The 11508-nt window shown below is 45.0% G+C and overlaps 1 protein-coding gene across 3 annotated transcripts in view; it reads left to right on the top strand.

Moving 5' to 3' along the window:
* LOC108437803 (protocadherin alpha-C2-like) overlaps nt 1-11508 on the top strand; it is a 334331-nt gene that overhangs the window by 15499 nt on the left and 307324 nt on the right. The window contains exon 1 of one of the 3 annotated variants that reach the window (XM_017715171.2): nt 7149-9932. The exons of the other annotated variants lie outside the window; for them this stretch is intronic. Coding sequence (XP_017570660.1) covers nt 7437-9932 — 2496 coding nt within the window. The 5' untranslated portion in view covers nt 7149-7436. Of the gene's footprint in view, nt 1-7148; nt 9933-11508 lie in introns of those variants that run through there. 3 annotated transcript variants of the gene reach the window in all.

Here is an 11508-nt window from a genome sequence, read left to right as displayed (position 1 = left end):
GAAAGAGAGAAGGATGTGCTGTGGGGAGAGGGAGGAGCGAGAGAGAAGAGTAATTAAGAAATTATCACTGAAAGAAAAGATAAATAAAATGAAGAAAGAAAGAGAGCATGAGAAATTGAGCAGAGAGAGAGAGAGAGTCAGACAGACAGACAGACAGAGGGATGATATAGGGAAAATAGAGGTATGAGGAGAAATGGAGAAGAGAGAGCAAGATGAGGGAGAGAAATAGAGAGAGAGAGGGAGAGAGAGAGAGAGAGAGAGAGAGAGAGGGAGAGAAGGAGGAGGCAAGGAGAAAAAATAACTTGAGGGAAAGAGTTGAGAGAGACAGAGAGAGAAAGACAGGAAGAGACAGACAAAGGAAGAGACAGACAGAGGGGGTAAAAGGGGGATGGAAAGAAATAGATAAAGAGAGGGAGGGATACAAGGTATATAGAGAGACATGCTGTGGAGTGAGGGGGCAGGAGAGAGAAGGAGGAGAAAGAATATGAGAGAAAGATGGAGAGGGAAAGGGAAGAAGGAAAGAGAACAATCACTAAAGACAAAGTAAAGAAAGTGATGAGGAGAAATGGAGCAGAGAGTGAGAAAGAGGAGGAGAGATGAAGAGAAAGAAGGAGAGAGAAAACAGAGCAAGGGAGAGAGATGGGTCAAGAGGTTTTAGAGGAGAGCGCAAGAGAGAGAAAGAGGGAGGAAAAAAGGAGACGAGAAAAGGAATGCACTTGAGTCAAGGAAAGAGTTGAGAGCAGCAATGAGAGACAGAGAGAGAGAGAGAGAGAGAGAGAGATGAAACAAGAGGGGAAATGGAAGTAGGGGAGAAATGAGGCAAAGAGAGAAAAAAGAGGAGGAGGAGAATGAGAGAGAGAGAGAAAACAGAGAGAGAGAACGAGAGAGAGAGAGAGAGCACATGGGGGAAGAAAGGGGAGATGAAAAAAGAGAAATAGAAGGAAAGACAGACAAGCAGAGAAAGAGTGAGGCCATGGAAAGAGAGTGGGAGTTATGGAGAAAAGGAAAGAAAGAGAGATAATAAATGAGAGCATAGAGAGAGAGAGAGAGAGAGAGAGAGAGAGAGAGAGAGAGAGAGACATGTTTTCAGTGCACTCTGGAGTGCTCTGTGTGTGTCCTTGCTGAGGGCAGTGCCGGTGCAGGCTGTGCGTGGTCTCTCTCAGATGGGTGCACCTCCACTCAAATCCAGCACACTTATATAAGGCAGGCCAGAGACGGGGAGAGGCGCGAGTTCACGCGATCAAAACCGTCTTCAAACTCGGTCAGAGGCCAGAGACGAGATACAGGGCACCAACAGGTTCAGTCAATGTATAGAAACATACTGAAGATCAGGTCTTACTCAAAGGTGGGTTCTTTGCAGCAATGCTGTAGAACTGTGGTTCAAGGTTCCCCAGATCCCCAGTGAGATGGAAGGCCCTGAGGACCAATTTAAGAACCACTGCTATGGAAGTGACCACTTTTGGTTCCTAAATAGCCTTTAAATATATGGTTCTACAAAGAGTCGTTATTGTGAGATACATTAGTGTGAAGAATAAGAAGTCTTGGGGATTTTGAATGGATTCTATGGACAAACCATATTTTGATTTCCTACGGAACCTTTCGGTAGAATGTTCCATACAGAACCAGTTTTGTAAATGAGGTGTGTGGATGTGAAGAATGTTTCCATAGCACCCACACATTTCTTAAAAAGTCCATGTAATGTAAAGATTCAGTACCAGTTCAAGATGGCTCACACTGACATAATGTATGTCCAAGCCAAAAAAAGGACAGAGGAAAAGTGGAGGTCTTCCACATGTGAGGAGTGTATTAGACTGCAATATTTCTGTTGCTGTCCTGGTAAAGTGGACTTTGAGGATGGACTTGGCTGCCCAGTCCTTTGGGTCAGCTGTTTGTGGGTCAGTTTATGTGGAACAGGGTGTTGTTTTCTGAGGAGAGCCCGTGATGTCTTAATCCTCTTTCCCTAAAAGTGTTGAGCAGATGGGAGCGGATGCCGCCTGATGAGATCACTAAGAGAACGCAGCTACAGCGGAGGTAGTTTAAGATTTGGGCTGTGTTCAGCACTGAAGGGGCCAGGTATGTGGAGCCTGCTGGCCTGTGTAAATGATGGGATTACACCCATTTCCCTTTGCTATCGGATTCAAATAAACACAAACAGGTCCTGCAGATAAAAGAGCCACGCCTGGAAATGTCACCGGTGCTCTTTTATCGCATGCCAGCAGGCTCACGTTTACCGAAACCATCTCACTGTTCTTGGAAGAAAACCTTGTATATCCAAAATGGGAGATAGGAAAAGGAATTTTTAGTGTAAGTCAATGGAACCAGACTTTTTTCCAAGTCATTTTGGGCCGTTTCTTTTGGTTCATTCATCATGAAATTTACACACAATGTAAAGGGCGACAGGCATTTTCACATTATGTCAAAACCTGAAAAATGAAAAGAAAAAAATGGAGATACGAGGTTTTCTTCCGACAACAGAATTTTGCTAATAAATGGCTAAAATGCAAAGCAGCTAAGGTGATTGTTGTAATTGTGATTTTGTATGTTTATTTCTGACTTTGGTGGATTTTGGTCAGTAGATGTTTTTGGAAGACTGAATGGCAGAATATTTTATTTTAGATATTAAATATGCACCGTATTTTGGGGTTTCTAGGTTGAAAGTAGTGTCAGACTCCTTTATTCTCTTTAATTTTTCATGTGTTATGAGCCAGAGAGGGTCACTGAGAGAGAGAGAGAGAGAGAGAGAGAGAGAGAGAGAGAGAGAGAGAGAGTGTAACTTGCTGTCGCATTTGGTTGGTGTATCCCAGTACTTTGTACTTTATCTCTTTTATTTGTTGAAATCTCAGCCAAAACTGTAATTAGTTTCTCAATATTGAACTCAGGATAGACAGAAAATGTACTTTTGATAGCACGTCTTTGAAGAAAAGTACAAAATAACACAGATTACACTCTTAAAAGTAAAGCTTATAGCTTAAAAATAAGGATGTGATTGTTGACCTGGATGCCTGATTCTAGGAAACTTTAAGTGGCATAGAACTTCAGCAGTTCTTTATATTGTGGCATCCTGCTACTGGCTAGTGCTAGGACATCTCCCACACATCCATATGTACTCATATGTACCTCAGTTATGTACTGTCAGCTCTGAGGATCAAACTGGCAACCTTCCAGTCACAGGGCTGGGTTCCTAACCCTCCAGCCCACGACTGCCCTGGACATCATAAGTAATAATATTTGGACATTAATATGGACATTATAAGGGTTTACAGTAAATGTGTTATTTGTATTGTTTTGTGCTGGACTTGTGCTGGGGCTGGTTAGATGGATTGGGTGCCTACCATCAAGTAGAGCTGTGTAGGAAGAGGACACCTGCTTGCTGAGGAGACCAGCTAAGATGCTTATATATATATATATATATATATATATATATATATATATATATATATATATATATATATATATACACACTCACTGGCCACTTTATTAGGTACAGTAAAAGGTGCTAGTTAGGTGCTAGTAAAAGGCTGGTCCCCCTTTGGCCTTCAGAACTGTCTTAATTCTTCATGGCAGACTTTCAACAAGGTGTTGGAAACGTTCCTCAGAGATTCTGGTTGGTTATTTGAGTTCCTGTTGTCTCTTTATCATCTGGAACCAGTCTGCCCGTTCTCCTCTGACCTCTCACACCAACAAGGCATTTTCGTCCACACAGCTGACCGCTCACTGGATATTTCCTCTTTTTCGGACCGTTCTCTGTGAACCCTAGAGATGGTTGAGCGTGAAAATCCCAGTAGATCAGCAGTTTCTGAAATACTCAGACCAGCCCGTCTGGCACCAACAACCACGCCACGTTCAAAGTCCCTTAAATCCCCTTTCTTCCCCGTTCTGATGCTCGGTCTGCACTTCAGCAAGTTGTCTTGACCACCTCTACATGCCTAAATGCACTGAGTTGCGGCCGTGTGATTGGCTGATTAACTATTTGTATTAACAAGCAACTGAACTGGTGTACCTAATAAAGTAGCTGGTGAGTGTATATATATATATATATATACTTTTTTTCCATCAGAACATCACATGAATCAATGCATAGATAGTAGAAATGAGCAGTTGAGCTTTGTGTCTGATTTCATGAGTTAATGAATGATGCATTGTCTACAGTGTATGATTTACCCAGAACAAATTAGCCATTCTGTGACCTTTATTTCCTCTTTCTTTCTGTCTTTCTTTATTATGACGATCAATAAAAACAAACCACAATGCTCCTGCGCACAAAACACTGTACACAAATCACACAAAAGAGAGAGCAAGAGAGCCCCATTTGTCTGATCAGAGCCCTGTGTTTCACAATCAAATATCCTCAGTACATTTATACAAAGAAATAATTAATACTTAAGTAGGACATGATTGCTGGTAGGGAATTACAGGCACTTTGTAGACTTATGCTTTACATTACACCATTAGTTCATATTTCAGTGTCTTGTTTATAACATTTTTATATGTACTGCATGACTTATTATTGAATAACACTTTTGAAAGATAGTGCAAACCCGCAAATGAATGTTATATGGTTTAACTTTAATAATAAATGAATGCTTGTGAGTTCAGACCATGCCTTCATAGTGGTTGGGATAGTGTAGTGGTTAACACCTTTGCCTTCTACACTGTAGACTGGGGTTCAATCCCCACCTGGGCAAACACCCTACACTACGCCAATAAGAGTCCTTGGGCAAGACTCCTAACACTGCCTTGGCCTGCCTGTGTAAAATGATCAAATTGTAAGTCGCTCTGGATAAGAGCGTCAGCCGAATGCTATAAATGTAAATGTGGTAGCTTGAGGGAAGACTGATTGAAGGAGGGGTGAGAACTCTGAAAACTTGGACTGGAGTTCTGGGCAGCTTCTGACTGTAACTAGAAGGCCAGACCCTCATTGCTGTAGTAGGACTGAGGAACAGGATGGAGATGCAGTGGGAATTGTGAACCCTTTGTCACGGGAACAGAAGGTGGGGATGTGAATTTATAATTCTTCCAGTCTAACGTCCCACACTTCAGTTATAAAATAACTGCATAACATGAAGCATTCATAAACAGCATTGTTTACACCAATACTGATCATAAAATGTGTAACTTATTAATAGTTTAACTCATTTTCAGTTATATTGTTCCAGCTCTGTGTGTTGAGGGATTAACTGAGTGCAGTTAACAGAGGTCAGTTTATGTCATCAGTTTCAGAGTGACAAATGAGCTCACTGTGCTGATAGAGGCGAAGAGTGCTTGCCTCAGGCAACCCAGTCTGACTGGAGTCAAAGCGTCGACACGATGATGATAGTGATGGTGATGATGATGGTGGGGTTGGGGATAGTGATGATTGTGGGGGGATGGGGGATTCCTTTCATGATTAATAATTTTTGACACACTTATTTGGGCTGTCACTCTTTGGGACAACTGAATAATGACCATGTTTGAGAAGATAGTGGCTGACAAGGCAATAGAAGGGGTGCCTGTACGGTACCCAGCACCTTTGAGAGCGAGTCATCAGTGTTGTATAGGAATACTAGTGTGTGTGTATGTATATATATATATATATATATATATATATATATATATATATATATATATATATATATATATACATATATAGTAACTTTACAGTGTCATTTTGTGTTTTTTGGAAATTTTAAATCCCTGTTGCTCTTTACATTGTGTGTAAATGAAGAATGGACCAAAAGAAACAGCCCAAAATGACAAAATGACTTGGAGAAATGTCTGGTTCCATTGATAGGCTTTTTCAAGTTTTTTTTTTTTTACAAGGTTTTCTTAGGACAACAGTAGCGCTGTCAAATGCCAAAAATGGGGAAAAAAAATACTGTAGTATCCGGCTACTGGCTTGCACTGTGGTGGTAGCATGGGAAGCGTGTCCATGAAGAGCGGCCAGTCATGAAGGCTCTGAATAGGCACCATGCTTGTGGTAGGAGATGCATCAAAAATGTGGAGTAGTTGTGCCTGTGTGGCTACCATGAATGGACAATGTATGGCTAGAGGAGACCTGCCTGCTACCTTGGCCATTTCAGTAGCTCTTAGTCACAGCTCTCCCTTGCTGTTTGATCAATAAAAGAGCATTCATTGTGTTTCCCCCCGTCTTGTTCTACATCGTTGCCATGGTATATTGATACAACACCAAAGGAACTGATTCCACATTTTTGGTGAGGAAAATAAAGCTGCAAAACTTGTCTCATCACCTGTGCTTCACAGCCACAGTGGTGGCAGCCTTTGAGCAACTCTTTGAGTGCCCTCTGCTGACTTTCTTTGTGACTTTACTGTATTGATTGACTTCTGGGGTGGAAAAGTCAGGAAATGACTAGGTTTTGTTACAATTTGACCAGTGGCCTTTGGTTATCATTTGTCTTGCAGATATAATTGCATGGTGTAATATTTATGGCTGTAGTTACAATATTTGGATGGAATCCTGTGACCAGAATGCACAATGCAAGCAAATCCAAGGAAATGGATCCCAGCTGCTGCTGTGACCATGAAATGCTGCTGTGCCATGTCAAATGAGGGAAAATGCAAAGAACGCATTTCAGTTTCAGTGATAATGCATTAAGAGGTCAAGCCACTTTCCGTTTCGGACGTGCCGTATTTGATGTATGCTGTGCTAATGAAGGTAAAGCATTAAGAAAAGCTGCTCTAGAGCTTTATAAGAGCAGAGGTGCAGAGATGCAGAGGGTAACGGGAGAGAGAGAGAGAAATAGAGAGAGAGAGAGAGATGCAGAGGGTAACGGGAGAGAGAGAGAGAGAGAGAGAGAGAGAGAGAGGGAGAGAGAGAGAAAGAGAGATGCAGAGGGTAAAGAGAGAGAGAGAGAGAGAGAGAGAGAGAGAGAGAAAGAGAGAGAGAGAGAGAGAGAGAGAAAGAGAGAGAGAGAGAGAGAGAGAGAGAGAAAGAGAGAGAGAGAGAGAGAGACAGAGAGAGAGAGAGAGAGAGAGAAAGAGAGAGAGAGAGAGAGAAAGAGAGAGAGAGAGAGAGAGACAGAGAGAGAGAAAGAGAGAGAGAGAGAGAGACAGAGAGAGAGAGAGAGAGAGAGAGAGAGAGAGAGAGAGAGAGAGAAAGAGAGAGAGAGAGAGAGAGAGAGAGGGGAGGGGAGGGGAGGGGATGGTGGTCGAGCGCGCGCACGGTGAGATGCAGCAGCACCAGTGGAAACACACCCGTCAGCGGCGCGCAGAGGGAAAAAAATAGAAAGAAAGGAAGAGCGCGCGGACAAAGGAAACATGGACGCATCCAAGGAATATCCGCGCACATCTCAAACGGCGTTTACGAGCGAAAACATCGCGCACACGAGCGGGGAAAACAACTAGCCCCGCGTTGATGCCGCGGAGGGAGGCGAGATATACTGCAGATGAAAAAGACGGAGAGCTGCTTCTAATCCGCCTGCGGATCCCATGATCTTGAGATGGCTCTCGCCGGGAAATGTAACTGCCCGGGGAGAAACGTGCCTATTTCATTTTTGGTGATCCTATGCTGTGGCCTTGCACTCGGACAAATCCGATATTCCATTCCAGAGGAGATGGACAACGGGGCGATTGTAGGTGACATTGTGCAGGATTTGGGGTTGGACATCAGAAAGCTCCCCTCCCGCAAGATCAAGGTAACGTCTGATGGAGGCAAACGGTACGTGGACGTCAACCCAAAGAACGGGAAGCTGTTCGTGAACGAGAGAATCGACAGGGACGCGTTGTGCGACGCGAGCAGCTGCGTTTTGAATCTCGAGGCGCGTCTGGAAAACCCCTCCGAGGCACACAGCGTCGAGGTGGAGGTAGTGGACGCGAACGACAACGCGCCCCAGTTCCCCAGGGACGAGTACCAGCTGGAAATCAGCGAGTCGGAGATCACGGGAGCGCGCTATCCCATCGAGCACGCGCAGGATCCGGACGCTGGCACCAATTCAGTCCGGGTTTACCGGCTCAGCCCGAACGAGCATTTCGCGCTCGACTCCAACAAGCCGGCGTCTAACAGCAAGCACATTGAGCTCGTGCTCAAAAAGCCGCTGGATCGCGAGCAAACGCCGCATCATCAGCTGATTCTGACGGCGATGGACGGCGGCACGCCGGCCCTTAGCGGAAGCACCACGATCAACGTGCGCGTTTTGGACTCGAACGACAACAACCCGGTGTTTGACAGCTCCGTGTATAAAGTGAAACTGCTCGAAAATTCGCCTAAAGACACGCTCGTGATTAAATTGAACGCCACCGATCAAGATGAGGGCACTAATGGAGAGGTCTTTTATTCATTCAGTAGCTACACCCCTGAAAGGGTCCGGCAGATGTTCAGCATGGACACCAACACCGGAGAAATCCGGGTCAGGAGCAACGTGGACTATGAGGACACCAACTCATATGAAATGTATATCCAAGCCATGGACAAAGGGCCGGCTGCAGTTGCAGCCCACTGCAAAGTGGTGGTGGAGGTGGTGGACGTTAACGACAACGTTCCGGAGATTGTGCTTTCGTCTTTGTCGAGCCCGGTGCGTGAAGATGCCCGCGCTGACACCGTGGTGGCCTTGATCAGCGTGACAGACCGGGACTCCGGCCCAAACAAGCAGGTGACCCTGGAGATCCCACCAGGCCTCCCTTTCAAAATCAAGTCCTTCAGGAACTACTACACGCTAGTGACCTCTGCCTTCTTGGATCGCGAGACCGTATCAGCCTATAACGTCACCCTCAGTGCCACTGATGGCGGCACACCTCCCCTCTCCTCCCAGAAGACCATTCAGATAGATGTGGCAGATGTTAACGACAACCCACCACGCTTCGAGCAGACGTCTTACACTGTGTATGTAATGGAGAACAACGCACCTGGAGCATCTCTTTGCACTGTCAAGGCTCAGGATGCAGATGTGAACGAGAACTCCCGCATCACCTACACTGTCCTGAATGACAACAACCATGGCATTCCCGTCACTTCCTATGTGTCGGTCAAGCCCGACACCGGTGTGGCATATGCCCTACGTTCCTTCGATTACGAGTCTCTGCGAGAGTTTCACTTCCAGGTGAAAGCTCAGGATGGTGGCATTCCACCTCTTAGCCGTGTAGCCACAGTCTACATCTATGTGATGGACCAAAACGACCACCCGCCAGAGATTGTGAGCCCTCCAGCTAACGGGACACGTTCTACAGAAACGGTGCTGAAGAATGCTGAAGCAGGTGCATTAGTTAGCAAGGTGGTAGCCTATGATGCGGATGCCGGACAGAATGCCTGGCTGATCTATGTGCTGGACCAGTCCACTGATCCTGACCTGTTCAAAGTGCATGAACATACAGGGGAGATTCGCACCACGCGCCGGGTCCTGGAAGACAACTCCACCTCATTCAGTCTCACTGTGCTTGTGAAGGACCATGGTGAGCCAGCACTGTCTTCCACTGCCACAATCAACATTGCAGTGATGGAGGTCCCTCCCAAGGTCATGCCTGACCCTAAGAGGATCATCCGGCCCCACAGCACGCTGCTGTTCTCCAACGTAACCCTCTACCTGATTGTAGCACTCAGCGCCACCACCTTTGTCTTCCTTGTCACTGTGGTGGTCCTGGCCATCGTCCGTTGCCATGCCTACTGCACTCAGCCTGGCTCCTGCTCACCCTGCTGCGTGTCCCAGAAGAGCTCGCAGGAGGGTGGTTCTGGAGGAGGTGGCGGTGGAGGGTCGCAAGCCAACAACAATGTGGTTCTCCGCCGTGATCTGAAAGTCGAACCACACTACATTGAGGTCCGTGGAAACGGCTCTCTGACCAAGACCTACTGCTATAAAACCTGTCTGACTGCCACATCTGGCAGTGACACGTTCATGTTCTACAACACGGGTCGGCCCATAAGCGGCACCTGGGGCTCGGAGCGCTTCTTCACGGGCGGCAGCGGCTTTGTGCGCAGACTCAGCATGCCAGATGCAGCACTACAGGTGTGTTTCACCTTCAGTGTCTGTCTTTCTGTGATGGAAGGATGTAGCATAAAGTGTCCTCTTGCATGATGAATCAAATCTTTATGGGTTAGAGCATAATATCCATGTCTAATGGTTTTAGCCTCAGAAATATGAATACCTTACTCAACTTGTAGGACCTGTCGGCAGTACTTTATAATAGATATGGAGCCTGTGTGGAGGCTTTTGACCTTGTTCTTTTCCTTTTGCACTCTCCAACAGTGCTTTTCAGCACTCATACCACATTACTGTCAAATGCTAAGACTTTCTGGAGACGTGCCTCATTTCTGATGAATAAGGGATTTGCTTTTGCATTTGAACTTGTCATCACATTCCCCTGTTGAACTGCTTCTCTCTGCTGTCTCTCTGCCACCCAGACCTGTCTCTCTCTATTCGACTCATTCTGTCATCCTCAGTAGAACCACAAACCCTTTGCATAAATAAGGAGTTCTTTGGATCATGAAAAGGTTCATCAGATTGAGAGAGAATGTGATGTAAATGGTTCTATATAGCCTCCAAAAAGGGTTCTGCTATTGTTACAAGTTTGACATTGTTACAATAGAAGAACCCTTTTGGGACCTTTTCAAAATAGTTCTATACAGAACCATCTACAACTCAATGTCCATCAATCTGAAGAACCCTTTCATGATGCAAAGAACCATTTAAACATGCAAAGGGTTCTTTGAGTGTCCATGGTTCTATATAGAACCATTTTCTTTACTAAAGAACCCTTTCGGATGGAAGAACCATCTTTTTTTGGGAGTGTATTTTTATATATTCTAGCTATTCCTTACTTATTTCCTGGATTATATACATATGGTTTAGTCTGTGTATTCTCTGTATAGACAAACTTATTGGATCTCAAGGGAACATTAGGGAGAAACCAAAGGTATTGGCTCTAATTCAAAAGCTATAAACATATTGGACTCTATGCAGCCAAAATATTGCCATGAATGTATATGAAACTACTGAAAGCACATAAACAACCAAGACATCAAAACACCCTCCAATATCTGCTTTTAGCTCTCTTTTTTGGGGCTGGTTCATTGCCAGCAGTTGTAAAAGATAAAAAAAAGCAGTGCCCTAAATAGATCAGCAAACACAGTTGTACCTTGGCAGGCAGCATTTTTGGACTGGCCTACAACAGAATGCTTTTTGTTGCACACTCATGCACACTTAAAAGGGATGTTGGTGCTGTGTTCTACATTTGTGTTCATTTGATACGTTTTTGTCCTTATCTAATTGCCGTGAAGTCATGTTCAGTGGAACAGGCAGGGATACATGAGTTCTGTTTTAATTGGCTTGAACGAGATGGCTTGTATGTATAGACCCTTGACCCATGGAAGGTTTACACAAGGCAAAGTCTTAACAGCATTGCAGTATTAGGGTAAAGGATGCATAGTCAGGGAGGGGGCCAAGCTGAAGTTAAAACCACCAGCCTATAAGTAATTGTGCACTGCGTAGAATCCATTGGGTACGGCAGAAGCTTTAAGACCAGAAGCCGTCTGCCTCAGATAAGAAATTAACCTCCAGCCCTTGATTCTCAGCCTGGCAAATT

Source organism: Pygocentrus nattereri, chromosome 18 (genome assembly GCF_015220715.1).
Source record: "Pygocentrus nattereri isolate fPygNat1 chromosome 18, fPygNat1.pri, whole genome shotgun sequence".
In the NCBI taxonomy this organism is placed as follows: domain Eukaryota; kingdom Metazoa; phylum Chordata; class Actinopteri; order Characiformes; family Serrasalmidae; genus Pygocentrus; species Pygocentrus nattereri.
Note: the sequence above shows the minus strand (reverse complement) of the source record. Positions and strands in the feature narration are given on the sequence as shown.